The following is a 22,077-nucleotide window of genomic DNA, read 5'->3' on the forward strand; positions in this document are numbered from 1 at the left end:
CTTCCAAATCCACCAGCGAAAGGTTGCCTTTTGAACACGCAGCGAGCCATCTTCTCCAGCCTTCCCGGCTGGTTCTGGAGTAATTGCTCCAGCAGGAACGAGTTAACAAGATAAAGAAGAAAGCCCAGAGCTCCACCTCCTCCCCGCGCGGCCAGGTGTTCCCATGCGTGGGACGCGCCGCGGCGGGACGGTGCGCCCCCGCCCGCTCCCGGGATGCGGTGCGAGCCGGGATCCTCCATCCCAGCCCCCTCCCTGGCGGCGGCGTGAGGAGGAGGAGGAGGAGGAGGAGGAGGAGGAGGAGGGTCGGCTCCAGCGCCTCCCCCCTTCCCCGCCTCCCTCCTCGCCGAGCGCAGCGCCCCGGGCATGGAGCCTGCCTGAGACGCTCCGTGTGCTCCGGCAGCTGCTGCGGCGGCACAACATGGAGGCGGCGGCGGCCCCGCCACTCCCGCTGCTGCTGCTGCGCCTCCTTGCCGCCTCGGTGCTGCGCTGCGAGCCGGGCTCGGCCGGGGGTAAGCTCGTCGGGGCGTCGCGGGGCCCGGGCGGGCGGGGAGGCGAGCGCCGCTGTCCCTTTTGTTGTCGGACTTGGGCAAACTTTCCCCCGCGCTCCGCCGGGAGTGCGGCGGGGAGGGGCGGGAGCGGGGCCAGACTCCCGCGGAGGCGCAGGACGGGCACATGGACGAGACGGGCCGGGAGGAGGACGGGAAGCTGCCTGCACCGGTTCCCCCCAAAACTATTGCTCCTCGTCCCTCTTTCCTGCAAAAAGGGTGCGCAGGAAAAGGAGGCCTCTCCTCTCTATTCCCTCGGGACATATCCCGTTTGGGGGCGAGGCGGTTTTCCCTCAGGGGTGGCTCAGGTAAACGCGCACAGTTGCAAAAAGAGAGACAAAAGTCGCCCCCTCCCCCCCCCCCCCCCCCCCCGTCCTTCCGCTGTCTCGGGCAGGGATTTCTGTGGAGTTTGGAGGGGTCGGTGTCGGGTGTCGCTCAAACTCTTGGCCGGGCCGGGGAGGGGCTGGGAGGAAGGCGAGTGTGGTGTGCGTGCCCTGTGTTTCTTTCCCCACCTCGCCCCAGCTCCGATGTGAAGCGGCGGGGGCGGCGCTGCGGCGGAGGGACCAGCGGGACGCGGCGGGCGGGGGTCCGGCCCGGCCCCGCGGGCGATGCCGGAGCTGCGGTCCGGGTGCCCCGTCCCGGGCATGGAGCCTGCCCTCCGCTTTCCCTTGGCCGTCCCGTTTTCGAGTGTGTGCTAATCCTTTTAAATTACAAGTAAACGGAGGCGGTGCTGTGCCCGCAGCATCCGTGGGGAGCGGGACGGTGTCCGTTCCTCCTCCGTTTCTCCTGCGTGCGGTTTCGCTCCCGACTTTGTCTCGCCCAAGACGGGGAGTTCGGGCTGCATGTGCAAGACCTCTGTTTTTTTGCTGCTGCATGTGCTCTGCCTGGATACATCACCCCGCTGCTTGAGCAAACCGAAGCCTGGTTGTTGCGATTTCCTAGCTAGTTTAGAAAACTCGGCAGTGTGGCCAAGGCTGTCAGAACATCACCTCAGGGCCTCTTTTTATTAGGCCACCCACCTTTTCAAACCTCCTGTAATTATTAGAACTGTCATTTAGATCACGAGAACAGACCATATTCTGCTGGCATCATCATTCTATATTTTTAGTTGGAGCTCTGTGTGGGTGTGTGTATTATGTATTGCTCATTCTGCCTGGATTATATCAAAAAGATAACCTTCGTATCGCAAGGTCCTTCTCCATACACACTGCCACAATCTTTATAAAAGGTTTCTGAAAACCTGAAATGTGGTTTGTTCCTTTCTGAACGCTTATGTTTGTATAAAGATGTCCACATTCCTGCTTGACTGAATGAAGCTAATGTAGCTTTTGGGGGGATGGAGGGTGGAAATTGACTTCTAGGGCTCTTGTATGAAGGCTCGTTAAGGGATTTCCTTACATTTACTTAAAAGGTTCTAATAGAAAAATCCTTTTTTAAAAAAGGGATAACTGCATTTGGAATTCTTAGGAAAATAAGAGTTCATGATAAAACCAAGGAATAAGTTCTGACTTGGAGTTTGGTTTTCTTTCACCTCATTTGAGAGACAGTGATTAATTTAATATAGCGTAGGTTTGGTATGAGCAGTCACCTTCCTTAACATGCCCAGAAGAACTCGGCTACAAATGTACCATTTTTAATAATTAGTTAAGGAGTCTAAGTTACAGATCTTAATGACATTGCTTTTGTTCTGCCTGCTTATTAGGAAGGTTTTGTTGTGTTGATCCGGACAGTACTTTTAAGGACACTTCATCTGTCCTTTTAGAAGGAGCATGGATGTACTATGAGAGGCTCTTTGTGGATTTAATTCCCTTTCTGAGAATCCCTACTCTATAAGGAGATGCCTGACTTTTAGCTATTAAAAGTATTTTGATGTGCTTATCTTACAAATATGTAAATGCATCTCTGCATGATTGGGGATCTGCTGGGAGCTTCTGCAGCGCTGAAGCTTCCCTGAAGTTTGGCATGTTGTAATAGATCTTGAATACTCTGGCTGTGAAATAATTTTGCTGTAGAGCTCTGAGTTCTTGCTCTGTATGTGGTGGTGTCAGGAGTGGTTTTATTTATGTGGTTTGAAATAATGATAAACCTGTTTCAGATATGGCTTGTACTTGACTCATTTCACTGTGAAAAGACAAAACGATCATTGCATTTGGCCCTTCCTTGAAGGGAGGAATTTCTTGCTCATGCAAAATATTTAATGCTTTTTCATTTTTGTGTAAATGCCGTAAGTTAATGATTCTTACTGTTGCACAGTGGGTATTTCATGTGGGGTCTTAAAATGTTCAAGTAAGTTGAGATAATTCTTGCTTAAGAGCTATCTCAAGCAAAAATTCTTTTTAGTTAAACTCACAAATGCTTGCTTAACTGTGTCTTGTCGTGCACTTGAATGTTTCCCAAAATAGTGAGATTGTATCTTAGTTTTCTTTAGTGTAAGAACTATTTGCCTGATACCAACGAACACAGGATATAGAAAGGTGAAGTGTGACACAGGGAACTGTGGTGGTTGCAAATATTTGAAACTCGGGATGCAGCATGAAATAAAAAATGCATTTGAGCACAACCAACCCTAAAATGACTTTTAATCCTTACTGTTTACATGAGATAACCTATAGCTAGGGAAACCTGTTGCTGTGGTTAAATATAGAATGTAGCAGGAAAAATCACTTGTTAATTTTATGACGGGGAAATGTGCTACATAGGAGTTCTCAAGTGCATTTCAGTACCATTTCAGTCGGTCTGTCATTGATTTAGGGGGATAGATACTATTTTCCTAGCAACTATTACTAGCATGATGTGAGGATCTGCCACAAATTATGGTCATAAATTCTCTTGAAATAGTGAGGAAATAATGAAAGTTCAGGTTGACTGTGAAGTTTAAGTTCATACTTTCAGAGCACTGAGTCTTCTTTCTCCAGGGAAAGTTAAATGGGTTTAACTGTCTTTAGGTATGGTATGTGAACTGATTTGTTACTATTTAATTTTAAATTAAATTATTTAGATTTATTTTAAAGCACACAGAGATGCTTTAAAATCACTCATACTATAGATGCCTGAAATATGTAGATCAGCATGATACACAAAGTCAGTACTTAGAAGAACATGAATGTATTTCATCGATACCTCAGCATAAGTTCCACCCTTGCCTCTTGCTGCTTTAGCTTAAGAATTTTTATTTTAGCTGTTTATAATGTAGTTGTTAGTAAAACAGGCTATGAGTTTTGTCCCAGCTGTAAATTTTCTCAATCCTGCATGTTTCTTGAATAAGGCAAGCCAAGGTAACTTTTTAGCAAACAGTGATTGTTTCTGGGAACTTATTATTCTTTAGTGTTAGGGTAAGATTTGGCAGCATAACAAGAAATAAAGGTTACAAAACCTCTCCTGGAATATAGACACACCCGACTTTTCTCTATAAGACTGTATCTCTGCTTCTAGTTAAAAATTAACCAGCCCTGTACATTTCAAAGCAATTCTCTCTCTTTTTGTCAAAACAAATAAATTTCACTTGGTGAATTTCAATTGGTGGTGCTCAGAAACAGCTATAATAACAAGGTTTAGTTTCATATTAGATCAGTATTTCTTGTAAACTTACTGTATTGTATGAAAGAAGCCTGCCATCTTGAGACTAAGGGCAATAATTAGGTTTAAATTCCTTCTTAGAATGAAGAGAAATAAAGTCACCTACAATACCATCTTTCTAAGAAATCCTCTTATTTTTTCCTTATGTGTGTAACTCAAGGGCTATTAAACAGTCAAAATGATTAGCTTTTGTAAGTTCAGAATTTCTCTTAGGAGTTGATGTGGCTAAAAAAAAAAAACACAGCACTGAGAACCCTTGAAAGAAATGGGTGTTATTTTCTGCTCAAGACCTCTGTGGAGATCTCAAATAAGTACCAACCTGAGCTTCAGGGGAGGATTGACAGTAGAACAATTACTCCCCCAAGTTTGTGGCACAGGCCAGCAACAATGCAGCTCTATTGTGCACAATGGAAAGCAACATTTTCCTTAGATTTTGAGGCATATGGATTGTTCTTTTTTTTTTCATATTCTTTCTGACAGGTCTGTCTAACACTGCAAGGTTGTTCATTTAGGATAGGAGCAAATAATTAGGATGCTGGCTAAGCAAACCCATGTGCTGTTTGGACACTGAGGTCTTTCTGAAGAAGGTGAAGATGTGCCATCTCCTGATAGCTCACATCTGGGACTTCTAAACTGGAAAAAGTAATTCTGGAGAGTCCTACTGCCATTAACGTAGGCTATGGAAAAGCTTATGATAGAGTCAAAGGATATTTTTAGCAATTCTTGAGATTTTGTGTGATGAAACAGTTGTGGTGAGAGCAGGAAAGAAAATAGGAACTAGGAACTATGTCCCACAAAGTATTGTTCAGTACAGTTGTTTGTTAGGTGCTTATGGGCCAACAACTCTTCTGGTTTCTTGTCTCAGAAAAATTGGAATGTGGAACTTAGCAGTGTCTCATCTTTGTGGTTTCTGTTTACTAAAGATTGAAACTATCTGTTAAGCCACACAATTTGACTGAGAAGCTCCAAAGAGTGTAAGGAATAGGTGATGGGCTGGTAAGGATGTTGAGGGTCTATGTAATAAACAAGATTTTAAATTTAGCTGTTCTTTCCTTTATTCTTGCTGGACTCACACTTTGCCTGCCAGCACAGACAGATGTAAGGTGTCATTTTGTATTGATGTTAAATCCATGGGCAACTTTTGCAAGGATGCCAATAAATTGACACATGCTTGATTTAAATTGGTTTGTTTGCTCTGGATCATAAAAGTGTTAAAGCAATTGAAACTGCTTTCAAACCAATAAATAATTTGTGGTGTGTTAGATTAACACACCATTAATGGAAATAGCCTACTGGGAAAAGAGCTTTCTTGACTGTAAGTCAGCTGCAGAATTGTCTTCATTTCACAGTATGAAGGCTTTTTGCTATTTCAATAAACAGCACTGATAGCAGATGCAGTAGTAAGTTCTTGGTGAGATTGCCAGTGGTCTGAGAAGCTCAAATGTTGGCATGTGTATTTAAAATGTGCCTGGTTAATAATATGATAATTGTTGAATTCTGTTTGGCACTTTTACTTTTTGAAATGCTGTATGTATTTTTAGCTAATTCTGAATGTTCTACAAGGATGGCATCTGTTATTTATCTATTATACATAAGGAAATTGAGCTTCCCCAGTTAAAATTTACTTACTTTAAACAGTGACAAAAGTTGTCTTTGTAGCAGGCAGAATTTTTGAACTCTGGTCTTCCTGTTGAGACTATAGATGTAAACCAGGTAATTGTTCAATAAATCAAGTGTGATGTTCCTCAGCTGTCATGAAAGGTGATGCAACTGGGAAAATGAAGTTGCAAGTGTGTTAAGGCGTAACTCTCCCCTCTACTATGGAAAGTAGAACTATGGCAACTGTATTTCTGGTTTTTATTTGGTTACACAAAGGTCTTGATTTTCATGTTTTTCTCATGAATTCTTGTTAAAGGGCATATGGTGTTCTGTGAAAGTGTAGTGTTTTTAATTTAGTAGTTCTGTCCTTACAGGACACCTGTTGCCTTGAGTTTTGTCTGAGAGGGAGATAAATGACTGAGTTGCTTATCTTGACATTTCTTCACATGGCCTAGAATTTGATAACCTTTTGTAATGGTGATTCCAGAGGTTCTCTCTTGCCCTTTCTTTAAATGCCATGACTGTACATTTTGTTTATTTCACCATGTTGTTGCATTAAATATGATGCATTATACATTTTTTAATACAGGATTTGGAAGTGACTTGTTACACATGATTGCTAAGAAGATAAATTAGCTCTGGGGGATTTTTGATCCTCAGCCTTCAAGAATTAGACTAGAGGTAGGAGGGGGCAGTCAGTAGAGACAGAAGCTTGACCCCTTCTTTCTGTGGTGTTTTCAAGAGTAAAGCAAGGCCAGAGGGTGTGAATGACTGTTGCCTGCTTTGTGTTTCTGCACCTCTGGGTTGATGAGGAGTAGCAGTGGGTTGAATGAACCTGCTTAGTGAACTTCTGGGCTTTGGGGTTTGGGAATCAAATACTGTTACTATAATGTGTTTTTGCAGATGTTCTTTTTCTTTTCTGCTGTTCAGTGCTGGTTTTAACCAAATAAAAAAAAGGAGTAAAGAATCTGAGAAGACTCAGATGATGAAATTGTACAGTTGCTTCTATAATCTATCAGTTGTTGATACATCATTTGAGAATTCTTCTGGAATTCTGTATGTATTTATGGCTTAAGCCATATACTCCACGACTTGAATTAGGCACAGATTATGCTTAACAGCAGTAATACACTTAAATCTTGGTCAATAACTTCAGCATGCCTTCTGTGGAAATTACGATTCCAGATTCGTGGATGCTTTTTCCAGTCCTTGTACTGTTTTTCATTAATTTTGCACAAAGACATTATTTTCTGCTCTTCCAGATTGAACTTGTACTAGCTGGGCTTAAGAAGGGGAAAAAAATCTTTAGAATACAAGAAATACAACTAAATTGTGTGGTTTGGTTTTGATTTTTTTTTTTTTTTTTTTTGTTACCACACAACATCATGCTGTAGAGTATGGCTATCAAGAAGGTCTACTTGCTTCCTTTTGGCCTTGCTGTAGGAGATGAAATGCTTTTTTAGTGGACTTTCTATCATGGTGGTGATTAGAACTACCTTCTTTATTCTTAGTATGTGCTCCTGAAGCAAACAGCTGGGTTGTGCATGGGGCACCACGACACAGCTCTGGGGGCTTTCTGGCTTATGCCACCTGTATCTTGATTTCTTGTAGTTAGGATTTTTTTTCCTTGTTTCTCAGACTTTCTAAGTAACATGTCCTTTAAATACATTCCTTCAGGTAAGGCTGAAGGGTATTTTTTGTGACATTGAGTGAGTGGTCTGCCAGCTGCTTTATTGTTACAAGGTTTTGTTGTTCCTTGCACTCAGTGGAGTGCTTGGGTGCTTTGTCATGTTGTTTTCCTTCAGCCCATCATTTCTAGGCTGTTGTGAAAGCTGTGGCATGTTCCTGTGTAACCAGACTTTGTCTGAAAAAGCTGTTGAGTGTTGAAATCTGTGATTCAAGTTTAAGAAAGTCTTCTACGCTGATTTCTCTAGTTTTAGTTCTAGAAGTGGAGCATAAATGATACTCAAGGAAATGTGAAGTCCTTATGTCTTTACTGTAGTTATTATTGTTCAAGGATTCTTTTCAAATAACTGATAAGGGACAGTTTCTACAAGTTTTTGTGCAGATACAAAAATAAGATTTTTGGGGCAAAAAGTGATTGCTTTAGAAGGACAATCACAAAGCCGTGGCATTTGGAAATGTTTCTGCTGCGTATTTGTCTTCACAACACTGTTGTTAGTTCTGTGGTGGTTTGACCTTGTCTGGATGCCAGGTGCTCACCAAAGCTGCTCTATCTGTCCCCTTTTTGACTGCATGGGGGAGAGAAAGTTTAACAAAAGGCTCATGCGTGGAGGCAAAGACAGGCAGAGATTACTCACTGATTACTGTTATGGGCAAAACAAACTTAGCTTGGGGAATTAGTTCAACTTATGACCAGTCAAATCAGAGTACGATAATGAGAAGTAAAACAAACTCTTAAAAATGCCTATCCCTCACCCCTCCTTTCCTCCCTGGCTTATTTAATTTTATTCCTGATTTTCTCCCTCCTCCCTGCCAGCAGTGCAGAGGGACAAGGAAAGGGGGCTGCAGTCAGTTCACCACACATTGTTATCTACACAATAACTTTTTTCCTTGTAATTTTCCTGGAGACACTCCCACCATCACCACAGGCCTGGCCTTGGCCAGCAGTGGGTCCATGCTGGAGCTGCCTGGCATTGGCTCTATGGGACATGGGGGAAACTTCCAGCAGCTTCTCACGGAAACCATCCCTGTAGCCCCTTCAATTACCAAAACATTGCCACACCAACCCAATACAGGCTCAGTCACTTAGACCAGTGTCTTGCTGATGCCAGGAAAACATATTCTGAAATAGAGCTGTCTTTTTATCTGTTTTACATTTCATTATAGAGGAAGAGGAAAAAGTGAGAGTTTGCCTCTTGGACAACAGTTTGTCTCTGGTGATGACCATGAACGACTCAAGGAAGAAAAGGAATGGGAGGTTATGAGATTTATTCTCTGTAATACAACCAGGCAATGTCTATATGAATACTTGGTATTCTTTTTTAGCACTTGAAGCTAATACAAAAGTCAGCATGCTGTTTCTTGAACTTCTCAAAGCAGCAGAACTTAAAAACCAAACCCCTAATCCTTTGTTTTAAAGAAGGTGTCACTTTTTGCCACTGAATCATAAATTACCCAGTGTTAGATGTATATTGGTCCCTACTTACATTGTGCATATTGTTCCAAGAGCTTTGGAGGCTTTGTGTAACTAGTTATTTCAAATAAAGTGTCACTTACATATTCTGTCCCCTTTAAGGAAGTTTACTCATGGCCACCAAGTTTCCTATTTTCTGTGTCACCTTTTGCTTTGTTTTCAGTAGTTGAAAACTTTCTGGTTTTAGAAGAAGCTCAGAATAGAGTCACCTGCCGTATAGGAATGAATTTCAGCATAAAATATGATATAAATGATACAAATAGTTTTACTTTTTCTTTAGATTTTTTCCCTGATTGCTTCCCCTGCTTGAAATTCAGCCGCTTAAAGTATGTGGTGTTTAAGCATCTATGTTTTTTTTTCCAAAGAGAAAATGTTTTAACCTCAGAAATCTGTATTGCTGACTTACCTGGATGTGTCTATCTCAAAAGATATAAAAGCAAATTAATCTGCTGAGTTATTTGTCTTCCCAAGTGAGAGCTAAGAGGATGAAAATGCACATGGGTGGCATTTTCCACTTAGAAAGTCTGCCCAGCTGTGGATGATTAAAAAATATCTATACATTATCTGCATCTTCAAAAGCTGAGTAAAAGAAATATGTAGTATGGGGGAATTTTAATAGTATGGGTTTTAACAGTATGTTTTTTACTGTCTGAATGTTGTAGATTATTACTTGTGAGATGTTCTAAATCTCCATTTTGCAGGTGTTCAGTGATAGAAAGGGCATACTCAGAAACAGACATCTGGACTTACTTAGGCAAGCTACGTGGTGAGAGTAGGTAGGGTGTGGCTAATGCAGGCAAAATTATAGTGGAGCCTCAATAATTTGGAATTGAATAATTTGCAATCCTTCCCTGCCTCTAAAAATTAATTTTAATTTTAATGAGATTTTAATCTCATCTGGCCTATCTTCAACAGCCCTCCCATCCTGAGCTGCAAAACCCCTGACTCGATGTCAGCTGTGACTTTGGAACCTGCACGGGAGGAGAAGGTTTTCTATGATGCTGTTAAAAAGGTGCACTTTTCAATTGCAAAAGCCAGGTATGGTGGCTAACAGGAGGAACCACACATCCTCTAAAAAGTGAGGAAATATTCCTCGAGGCTTTTTGAATAGAGTAACTGAATTCTTAAGGGTTCTCATAACTTCTGTTAACACTGTAGCTAATGGTGAAATTTGGAGAAATGCGCAGACACCAGCAAAGACGTGAGTGTTGGATATACTTGCAGTGAATAAACCATGATCTGCAGGTTTTCGCTAAGAGTCGCAGACAGCTCTAGTGAGCTCTGTAGCTTGTGTGTAGCTACTAGACCATTCAGGTTTCCTGGAACAGAGACAGAGTTGTGTCTAGTTCAGAAAAATGCTGACCTAGGCAGAAGTAATCTTCTGCAAGGTCCTGGCTAGTTTATGGTGAAGTATTTACACCAGGAAGGGTGTGAGACTTTGGGGGGACAGGGTGGTGGTGAGGAGGTTTTCTTCATATGTCTATGTGTGAGCATGTATGCAATAAGTATCTGTGTTCTCACATGCTTACACACTTGGTTAACCAGTTTCTCCTGCTCTGTTTTTTCCCCTTTTCATTCTAATGGGTGTGTTATTGAATAACCTCCTGTTTCTGAAAAAAAAATCTCCATAAGCCAGAAAACCACAACCATACTTTTTGTGTAGACTTGAATGCCTGATGTTAGCTGTTGATACAGAATTTTGAGGAGAGTTTCACAGTTGCCAAGTATGGGACTGGAATGCAGTATACCCAGATTTGGTTTTGGTGGTGATGTAAATTAAGGGCCAGGAGACCAGCTCCTTTGAAAAGACCTTTATTAGGTGATCAGCTCTGGGTGGGGGCCCGAGGGGTCGCGCACACCGTCGCTGCTCCCTTCGGCGACGCAGAGGAGGAGGTGGTCAGTTGTGCTTCACAGCAGAACTGGGGCTTCCGTCCTCGAGGGCGTGCCTAGGAAGACGATTACTGGCTCGTAGACTAGGGTCCTCATCACGGTCTGGCTACTTTCAGGTGGTGGTGACCTCCAGAACTCGATTGATGGCATGGGAGGACTCTTCCCACTAGGTCCAGTCACTTGGTTCCTCGAGTTTCCACGTTATTTTGGTGTTTTTAGGCCCTTTTGGTGGATTCTGTTCTGCTTCACCTCATTTGCATACTGCCGAGGTTGTTTCTGGCCGCCATTTTGGGAGCAGCGAAGGCAATGCCCGAGGGACTGAATGAGGGTAACAATAAGGGATTTAACAAGGGGTAACAGGGGGGTATTATACAACCTTAGTGAACATGGGGGAGCATATAACAACCAGGGGGGTATTACAACAAGGGTACAGTTAGAAGGGACATGGGGAGACATATAGAAGCAGCAAACAGGGGGTGTATTACAACCAGGGCACAACTGGAATGAACAGGGAGAGACATCCACAGTGGGAGCCATAACAAGGGGGGTACAATTGGAATGAACATGGGGGCACAACAAATATGCACTGAATTCATTCATAACAGTGGTGTTACCAAAGCATGCCCTGAAGTCTCTGAACTCACAGCATTTTGTCTGAGAACAGGTGACAATGATACAGAAATGGTCTCTGAATGTATCTTGGAGTGTTTTACACAAGAAGCACTTCCGAGTCATCTTGTCCTGTGCACATGGTTTTTAAATAACCATCTAGGAGTAAACCTACTTTCTTTGACTCCATTGCATTGTTCTCTTAATGACTGTTGTTCCATTAGAGAGGAATGAAGCCTCAAACTAACAGGATGATAGGTAAAGTATTCCTTAAAAGGCAGGGCAATGAATATTTATTCATCAAAATTGTATGTCTGGTCAGTGTTCTGCACCTAAATATTTGACCTTGCATAATTACTTTCTATCCCTTTTGCAGTCTTTACAATTTCTGCATGCAGTATCACTTTCCTATATTGGAAAGTATTTATTTTTAACTTGAAAGCTCTTCTAGGCAGAGATCTTGTATATTGTTTTTAAAACTTCCACCTGCTTCCTTTGTGTTGTTCCCCCCTCTCCCCCAACTGTGTGAAGAACCAAGGTTGCTAAAGACTGAAAAGTCTGTAGGTGGGTAATTTTTATTACCCAGTGGTCAAGAGAGCTCTTGGGAACTTGTTAGGTTACTTCCCTAAGTAGGATGATGAGGCAGCATCACTGAATGAAAGGCAGAAAACCAAACCCTAACCAAAACAAGAAGCCAGCCCCAAACCACCCTTCTATTTCTGGAAGTTTGGAAAAGCTGCCTGCTGTCCCTTTAGCATGTGGCTCCACTAACATTGTCTACCCATGACAGAATTGGTAAAACTGGAGAAGCTGCAGCTGAGTGTGTGTTTGAGGATTGCTGCTTTTTATTCAGTCTAGGGCACAACAGAGAGAAGATGAGCACATGGAAATACTTTGCTTGTGGCCTCTGTTGATGTTATCTCTCAACTTGCATGGTCCAAATTAAGGTTTTCATTGTTACCTGCAAAAGACGTAAGTGATCTAGGATTCCTTTACCTTAGCTATTAACCACCTTGACACATGTTGTCCTTCACCATCTTGTGACAGTAATTAGTTAATGGAAAATAACTCTGGTTGCTGATTCCCAGGTTGTGGAACTCCTGGCATGTAGAGATAGAGCACATCTGGTGCTGGTCCTCAGAGGCAGAATACAGTCAGCCCAGAGCTTATTGCATGTTGGGAATGATGCAAGTGACTTGTTTTCTCTGAACAATGGCTATGGGATCTTTTGTGATTGTTGGCCTCTTGCCTGTTGGGTGTTTTGGTTGTGGTTTTTTTTGGTGGTTTGTTTTGTTTTGTTTTGTTTTTTTTCCCGAGGAAGTCTGTGTAATGAGGCAGGATGTGGACTACTGTAAGTTCTTGATACAGCTGACTTGGTCCTCCAAGCAGTCTTTGCTTCTTGACAGTGGTGCTCTTATATATGCAAAGTGCCTGCTTCTGCCACTGTAGAAAACGCTTGGTAGATACAGGTAAAGATTCTGAGGTCCTGTGTTTTGTGCTTTTCTGACTCTTGGGATTCTGTGCAGTCTGTTGCAGGGCCATAGTAGAAAGTGTTCTATCTAAAGTAGATGTACTGAAGTGTTCAACTTTGAGGAACTTACTTGGAGCCTGTTAGAATCTCCTTCTTTGTACAGATTATCAGGCTTTTGTAGGGTAACAAAACTTGCTTTGTTTGAGGTAGAATATGAATTCAAAATCTAACATCTATTCCACAATTACTTCCCCTGGGGTGCTTGTATTTTGGAATGGTTTCCCCACAAAGATTAGTTCTGGAATACTTTATCATGGTCTTATATTCCTCTTGGTCTTGGAACTAATTTTGCACTATGGGGATTGCGAGTGAGTTACAGGCTCATGTTATTGAATCGCATCTGCTGGTCACATCTTGATGTAAACTGTTTCATTATCGTGGTTGTTTATAACATGTCATATTTCCATTCACTTGTTGATAGCCTCTTAGGACCCTTTTGTCCACTGATGGTGGTTTCTGAGGGGGGAAGCCTTCCAACAGTCTGTGGGAACACTTTGGGTCACATGGCAAGAGTATCCTTCAGACACATGTGACCCTTGATTGGCAATGAGGCAGAGGTGGGTGGGAGGACTTGTTTGAATGGATAACAGGAACAATGTTGATTTGCTGGGGAAGACATGATGTAGGACAGGTACACTCAACTCATGTGTACTATTTTGGGATAGGAATTCCTTCTGTTACTTGTAAATTCTGCTGTTCTGTTTTTTAATTACTGTTAAATTCTCCAGGTGTTTAGATCCCTGGCCATTAGTTGTGACGAAGCTGCTTTACATATTCTTTCCTGCTTATATTGAATCTGTAGCAGCAGGTTTGTTTGGTTTTTTGTTGTGTGGGTTGGTGGTTTTTGGGTTTTTTTTTGGTTTGGGTGGTTTTTTTGGAGGTTTTTTTTTTTCTCATTTAAATTTTATTACTAAAACCTAGGTCTCTGTTGGAAACTAAAATGACTTCAGGTGTCTCTTTGCTGATGCGCAAGTGTTTTGCTGTTGCAAACCACTGTGTTGGCAGGAAGTGATGAGTGGGTCAGTAAAGCTTCACAGCACTTGAGGGATGATGTTCCACTACTAATGAAAAGCTTTTGCATGGTTTCTCAAGTCTTGGGCATCAACTGGAGATTTTGGGGTAGTTACAGGGATAAAAATATAACTTGTCAGCTGCTGTGCTCTGAATTACAGTGCATGCAGTGCTTTCTACAGTGTAACTTGTCTTCTGCTTTACTGTGAGGCAGAAGCAGTACACCAAATTCTACAAAAACCTCCGATTTTCTCCAAGAACTAATATTGATAATTTTTTTCTTTTTAATTTGAAGTGTTTTGTATGCAAGAATAGAGCAGTCAAGCACAGTGGGGGATTTTTAAATGTTACGTGTGCACACTTAAAACTGCTAAAAGAAATTTTAGCACCAGTTTGTTATTCCAAAGTCTGAATTAATGTTGGCTGTTTATAAAAGGGAATGGACTTCACAGGGTTATTTTCGTATTTAAAGGTCAGCAGGACACTGGGAACAGATTACTGTGAGTATTTGAGTAAATTGTGTTTACTTAGTGTGCTTGGCAACATTTCTTTTAATGAAAGTTTAGCTGTTAAGCTATTCAAATTCAATTCCAAATCTTTGGCCTTCACTGGGAAGGTAAGATGAACAGCAAGAAAAATCAGTGTGGGGTTTTTTTGTTTGGTTGTTTTTTTTGTTTGGGTTTTTTGGGGATTTTTTTGCAGTTATTGATGTGTATGATGTCAGTTGTGAGATCTCTCTTGTGTATGTGGCCAGAAATGACTGTGTTTTATTATCTTTATTCGGAAGGACTTTGAAACATGGTATGTTAATTTATTCAAAGCCTTGTCATAAATATTGCTTAATCCTAAGAGGAAAATTTTGGCTGGGATGATCCCAAAATACTGACAAATAGATGAGTGTACACAGATAGGCAGGCAGAGGATGTTTTCTCTCATGTTTGGCTGAGCATGTGCCAAGTGGATGGTCAGACTCTGCTGGATCCTACAGATCTCCCAACTTCAGTTCCACCTGTTGCACTGGCCAAGCAGTAATGGTTTCAAAATTCTTCCCGGTGTCTGAAATGGCACAAAACTTCCTAGTTCTAACAGCTACAAGTTCATGTTAAAAAAAAACAAGATTTCCTGAAACTTGTCTATTGGCTACCTCAAAGCACATCTCTCAATATCTTTGTAAGATTGGCACTACTAGAAAAGGCCTGAATTTTATTTATTTGCAGTTTATTCTTTAGGTTTTAGATATTTTTTTACTCTTCCCCAGAGGCTTATTCGACATAGAACTCAACAACTGATTCTATTACTGCTTCCTTAATTCTGGAGAATGGTTGTGTGGGGTTTTTTTTGCGGGAGGGGGGGTGTTCCCCTCTCATACAATATATAAGCACAGATAATGCAAATGAAGTTGCCGCAATGGAATGCCATTCAGTGAATTTACTAATTTTATATATTTTAGAGCTACTGGGAACTTCTTGTAACTGATGGTGTTACACTAGACCAGGAGCTTGCTGAAAACACCTGCCATAGATTAGGACAAGGCTGTGTTTCAAATTGAGTGTTTTGTCCAGTGGTTTCAGTTGAAGTAGCATTCTGCTTCAATTCTGTGCTCCTACTAGTGACAGCATAAAAATGTGTGGCCACGTAGTAAACTAGGCCTTGAAAGTAAGCTGCTTAGTTATCTTCTGTTTTGTGGGATATCTTATCCTTACTCATTGTTTTAATTATTATTTTATTGTTTTAACTTCCTTCTGTTCTTCCGACACCAGTCTCTCCCCTCCGTCAAACATATTATTAATAAATCCCTGCATCAGAGATGAGAAAGAGAGAGACTGATCAATTACATTGGCTAAAATGTGACTTAAATTTTCTCTAGTCTAATAAAACTGTGATACTGAAAGATCAAGGATTTGATGGGTCTAACATAGTCAGCTTTGAAGGAAGGATGATGCCACATGTTTCTATGCAATTCACATGTTGCACAGCCTGTGACATTGGGGGTGTTGGGGGTTCTTTTTTAAATTAAAAAAATCTAGGCTCTGTGTGTTATTTTTGCAAGTCTTTAATTGTTTGTGCTGCACCTCATTAGTGACAAGAATAGCATCTTGGAGAATCTTCTGAGTAATGCAGAAATGGAGCATGTGTTCGCATTTATAGTGTGATGTGATGTGAAGGAGGGTTAATTGTATGGATTAATTGTTCTCTGGAGTAGATAGATGTTTTCTCCTTTGATGTTGTGGTGTCCTTGGACAATTAAGCATGAGCTAAAGTTTTTGGTTTGAAAATTTTGGCTTAAGTAGGCTTTAGAAATGTTTGGTGTCATTTGATGTCAAGTCTTATCTCATTAGCATATATATATCTATGTGTGTGTGTATGTATGTTTATATCTATATAAAAATGTCCTCTGCATTATGAGGTTTTATAAAGGAAACAACTTAATGCTATAATTAGTGGAAAACATTCTTGAGAGGTTTTAGATGCCCTAACTTCCTCCAAGTAAAGCATCTTCTCATTACAGAGCTTCTCGATGCCCAACAGTGAATTGGTGATAATGACTTGCAGTTACTGACCTCTGGGTGGCTTTTATAAAGCAAGTTGATGGTTTTGAATCTCCTTGCTGCAGAGGTGATAACATGTATCTCACAGTACCGCTCTACATTGCAAGTACTGGTCACAGCAAAGTAGACAAAACCCTCTGAATTGTCCTCAAAAGTGAGTTACTTCCTTCACCCAGGTGAAGTCACTTGATATCAACGGTGACTCATATTGCCCATGGTAATTAATAGATGACTGACATAGGTAGGGAGTTCTGGATTTTAGGCCCCCTTTTTAAAGGAGAAAAAGGTTTAATTTTCATTTGCATCTTAGTTCATTTCTGTACCAGATGAGCTTGATAAAGGGCTTTACTATTTCTACTTGGTGGTAGTACTGTTGCAATAGTACAGTATTTTCTGTTAGTGATGGTTGCCTTAACTCTGAGCAATTACTTAAGTTACAGGAGCTACCAAAGTTTAGTATAGAAGTGAAGGGTTTTTGTCAACTGTGCTTTGAGTGTTTGTTTGGTGTGGCTTGGGGGTGTTTTTGTTGTTTTTGGTTTTTTTGGTAGGTGCTTTTTTTGGTGTTTTTGAGGAGAAAGCAGTTTTTCATAAAAAATGAATGCTTTTGTGGTCTAGTTTACATCTAGTTTTTAAAGAAGGTAGGTTTTTCCTCTAGTTTAACAATACTCTGTTCAGTCTTCTCTTTCAGACAGTACATCAAAGGTTAGGTGAATGCAGACAACATGTTCAATTTTCTTTCATTTCACAAATGAAATTTAAGGTGTCTTCTGTTTGCTTTTGAAACTATTCACATAAGCCTTACATTTGGGGCATAATATATTTTTAAGCAAATCTTCCATCTAAAGTATGTAGGAAAAAAAGCCCTTCCCTGCATGTAAATCTGTGGGTTAAATTGAGTTTATAAGCCCCTATTGTATTATAAGAGGGCAGATGTTTGTTTTGTATTTAGTCATTGTTATTCATACCTGGAGGGAGTTACTTAAATGCAAATGCTCATTTCTTGTTGCATTTCATGTTTATTACAGTCTGCTGCACAGTCTTGGTTATAAAAAGTTAAAATGCAGTTGGTACTTGACAGTGTGCTGGTGTCTGACATTTCTGGATTGGAAACATGATTTTAGGCTGTGGGTCATACATAGCTTTTTGTATTAACAGTTGTATTTTGTCGTGTTTTTAATAAGCAAAATGATATGCACAAGTTTAATAGAGAGGATGGGATCCAGGACATTTTAACTCCAAAACAGTCTGCAACAGCTGGAAATAGAAGAGGTGTAAAACTGGTTCTAATAAGCCTACTGTGCTAAAAGGCGTTCACCAGACAGGAAAACGGCACTGCTCCTTAGTGCCGCTGTGAGTGTGTTCAGTGCTGGGCAGAGCATTGCAGTGTCAGTGCGTTATGTGCGTTCTGCCTCAGATACCCAGTCTGGTGTCTGAAGGACTGCAGTATTTGTTAATTTTTCTCAACTGTTGTGTGTGGTTGAAATAGTTGTTTGGAATACCATTCTCTGAAATGCCCTGGATGTTTTCCAAATACCAAGAGAGAAACATTCCTGCTGTGAAAGTCCTGGGTCATGTCTTCATTGCTGAAACAGGTGTTATTACTACACTGATACTGCAATCTTGATGTGAAATTCCTGATAGAGTCAGTGCAATTCTGTGCAGCTTATGAAATCTTGGGTGAGGAGTGAAATAATGCCGCTGACTTTTTACTTGATGTAAAATTTCCAGTTATCCTCGGGCACCTTTACATTAAAATGGCTATCTCAATGGAAAATTTACATCTTTCTCTTTAGCAATGAAGGCATAGCCAAGCAGTGCAAATGAAGGGTGGAGAAAGACAATATGGTGCATGAAGCAAGATGAGGATGATCAGATCACTCATGGCCATACATTGCTGGAGTTAGTTTTGTTATAGTATAAATTAATGCATTTTGTTCTGTCCTCCATGATACTGCTTCCTTGTGTAATGCTTACAGGCTCGTGCCCTTCCTTCTGCAGAAATCCTGTTGCTGTTTATCAGAAGTCCTACTTCTTATTTGCAGTATACCTTGTCTAGGCTGCAAAGGAATGGGAGATTTGGGGTGGCTGAGATAATTCCTAAATCATTCATCATAGTAAAATCTATGCCTTTTGTTAAAAAAAAAAAAAATTGCAAGGTAGCTTGAGGTATGAAAAAATATCAGTTACGTTGTCTGGAAAAAGACCACTGGCTATGGTTCTACTGTGGTCCTGATTAGTATGCTGGGCTCTTGCCTTGGATGTGCTGCAGACTACGTGACCCTTAATCGTGGTCCTCTGTGGGTTTCCTTTCATTCTTTGCCTTGTGTTTCTGGACAGCAAGTTTGTTAGCTGTGACAGTCCTTCCCAGTGTGCCCACATGGAGTCTTTCAGGGTGCAAATCACAATTCTGGCTTGTAGGTGTCTCCATAGTATGAATGACCACAGTTCATGTTGTGTAAAGTTTGTTGTTTCCTTTTTTTTTTTTTTCCCCACCGTGTTTCTCTGCAGAGGCAAATTTGACTTTCTTCTGATCCCCCCTTCCCCCTTTTAAAATGAATTTCAGGGTTTTTTTAGACATTCATTTCCTTTTTTGTTTGGGAAAGGCAGATATGTTGGGTTAAAAAAATAATAAGGCTTGGCTGTTTATTCAGGTGGGAAATCATGTAGAAGAAAAAGGAAGAATTAAGTCTTGAAATGACCTGGGAAGAAAACTATTTTTTTTTCTTTTTATATCTTATCTCTTTCTGGAGTTAACCTGGTGTCAAAGTTAATGTGCACCATGCTTTTCTCCTGCTTTATATTTCTGTAATATGAGAGTATCCTACAACATTTTGGCAGCTTCTCTTGCCTATGCAGTGCAGACAGTTAATTTCTTTTGCCACTAAGATATTATTGAGACTCACATGAAAATTTCAAGAGGCAGATAAGGTTAACTTGAAAAATAGGTGATAATTTGTCCTAGCTGTACGTGGAAATACTTAAAAATCTTTAGTTTGGGAGTTTGTGCATGGCTAGGTTTATGCCTAAAGCATAGGAGTACAGGAGACCTGTGCATACCAACGTATTCTTTTTCATAAGCACAAAACCTCTTCTAAAGCACCTTCCCCTGAGCACTGTGTGGACAAGACACATAAGAGAAGGTGCTCTGCAGGTCTGTCTGCAATATTCTGTCTGCAGCTGAGCTGGGCAAAGAAGTTGCCTTATCGATTTTTTTAAAAATCTGTATGCCTTTTGAAACCAAGATCCTTTTGACACGATCAGCTCAAGGAAAGCAACTGTGTGTACAGTCAAAAGGGCAGATTTCAGGACACCAAAACACCTGTGGCCTAGTAGGAGATAGGGGGGGTGGGGAGTATCATGCCACTGGGGAGGGGCAGGAATGGCTGGCCAATTCAATCAGACAGCAGAACAAGCCCCATCTGACCCAGCCCAAAGCAAAGGGCATATTTAAATCAAGATCTCTCCTAACACAGTGTAGCTGCAGTTTGATTTGCACAGTTCCTGGTTTTTTTTCAGTTTTACAGCCTTGTCTTGGTGCACCACATCAGCACATTCTTAATATTGTTTTTAGTCTCTTTTTTGGGTTCCTCATCCTTGATTATACACCACAGTATCAATAGATGCATGTCACACAACTCTGCAGATGCTAAGGAAAGTAAACAATTAATAATCTTGAGCGGTAATTAGTTGTAAAAACAACAAAACAAAAATGTTAAACAGCTCCTGTGTAATTTACCTTTTAAAGCCCCAAATTTCCATTGCCTCTCAGGTTTTCTTAATTTTTAAATAATTATCTAGACTCAAAACCTTTTCCAAAATCCATATGAGGTATTCTGGGGCTGAATTCTAAAACATGTTTCCCGTCTTTCGCATACAAACTACCAGTCTATAAATTTAGGCACAGAACTAATGCAATCTGCTTTCTTTTGACTATTATCAACACTTCTTCAAATGTGGTGAGTCTTTTATTCTGGAGGATTTGAGCTGACAACTGTGTTTTCTGGAAATGTCCTTAAATTCTATGTTGTGGAGAGACAAATAACATAGATGATTATTTTATGTTTCTTCAGCTAAGCTATCAGAAGATCTTCTTTTTTGTAGTTCCATCAGTACAAACACTCCAGATAACTTGCATGACAAATATTGACCTTAAAAAGATAAAAGGAGCCATAAGGAATTGATTTGGTTGCATCAATGTTCTTGGCTAAAGCAGAGTCATCTTCTGCAAGGAGTGATCTGCAAAGCTTGGAACAGGTTGTTCTGTTTATTTGCTGCCTTCAAGGTGGTATATTAGGTATTACCAGTGATATAAGTACAAGCACAAGGTTACAGATTTCATTATCTGATATAACCTTTTTCACCTCATCCTCTTTTTTCCCTCCTTCCTAACAAGCTCTCACAAAACCTAATTCTTGAATATTTGACAGGAACATAGTCTGCACAAAAATCAGAAGTTGTGTCTACAACTTGGCACTAAAATCTTCTCTTAACTTTACACCCTCTAAAGCTCAGTATCATGTAGCAGGTTCCATTTAACAAGGTGGTTTTATTTGGGAATAATCTTAACTGTTAGAAGAAAACCATGGCAAATTGTGGAACCTACATTTGAGACTTGACTGCACTTTTGTTCAAATGAGTAACATTTGTCAGCAGCTGAATCCAGCACATGCTATTTCTGAGTCTCTTTTTCTGCAATTTGCAAATACAGTACATATTGTACCTTTGGTGGAAATAGAAATAAAATATCTGTTTTTCAGCTTCCTAAAGATTTGTGTTTTTTGGAGTTAACATAACATCTGGAACTGGAACGAAAAATTGGAAACAATTCAGATCAGAAACAAGCATACCTTTGTCAAGCCTGTATTTGTTTAAGTCCTGGATAAAATTTGCAAGCCAAATTTTCCAAATGATGTAGAACTGCTATTTTATCCATTAAAAGTTTGGAACCCTCATCACTATGTAATCTACTATTATTGGCCAGACAGCTGTCTGCCAAACCAAGGAGGAATACTGAAAAAGAAAAAACAACAGAAAAGAACCTTGCTCCCATTGACATCCAGAATCTAAAAAGGGGACACTGCAGGGTTTTTTTTTCCATTTGTGGATTGACCTGAACTGTTGTTCCCAGAAAAAGTCATGTTTAGATGTTCAAGGAAGTCACCCTTTTGTCCACATTTTTCTAAACCGGTTTATGCAGAAGTAGGACAAATCTTCAGTTTCCTCTGCAGTTTTAAAATTGTGGAGCATATCGTGGGGGTGGGGGGAAATCCACACCTATTACATTTAGAATAACAACAGGAAAATTGTTGCTATGTACTCTGCATCACAGAATGTGAAACATCCAAGTATATTTTTTCCTGTCACATCCCCCAACCCTATTTTTAAGCACTGCCTTCGGCACTTACCCATTTTGGCAAAGTTCAACAGCAGTATTGTGTAAGAGACTACTTCAGTGCCACTTCTGCTTATTCTAAAATCAGAAAATACCAGAAATCTCAATGGACAGGCTGTATTCCACTTTTGTGGGTACAAGCAGAGTGCCATATTAATTCTCACAAAGAAAACTGCCATGAGTCCTGTGTGGAATATGGTGAACATTGTTATGGAATT

General features: G+C 40.6%; 1 protein-coding gene across 1 annotated transcript in view; it reads left to right on the plus strand.

Moving 5' to 3' along the window:
- Positions 1–375: 375 nt before the first annotated feature.
- Positions 376–22,077, plus strand: part of LRP5 (LDL receptor related protein 5) — a 127,679-nt gene continuing 105,977 nt past the window's right edge. Inside the window, exon 1 of the mRNA XM_053980215.1 lies at positions 376–509. Coding sequence (XP_053836190.1) covers positions 419–509 — 91 coding nt within the window. The 5' untranslated portion in view covers positions 376–418. The remainder of the gene's footprint in view (positions 510–22,077) is intronic.

Source organism: Vidua macroura, chromosome 6, assembly GCF_024509145.1.
Source record: "Vidua macroura isolate BioBank_ID:100142 chromosome 6, ASM2450914v1, whole genome shotgun sequence".
NCBI lineage: Eukaryota > Metazoa > Chordata > Aves > Passeriformes > Viduidae > Vidua > Vidua macroura.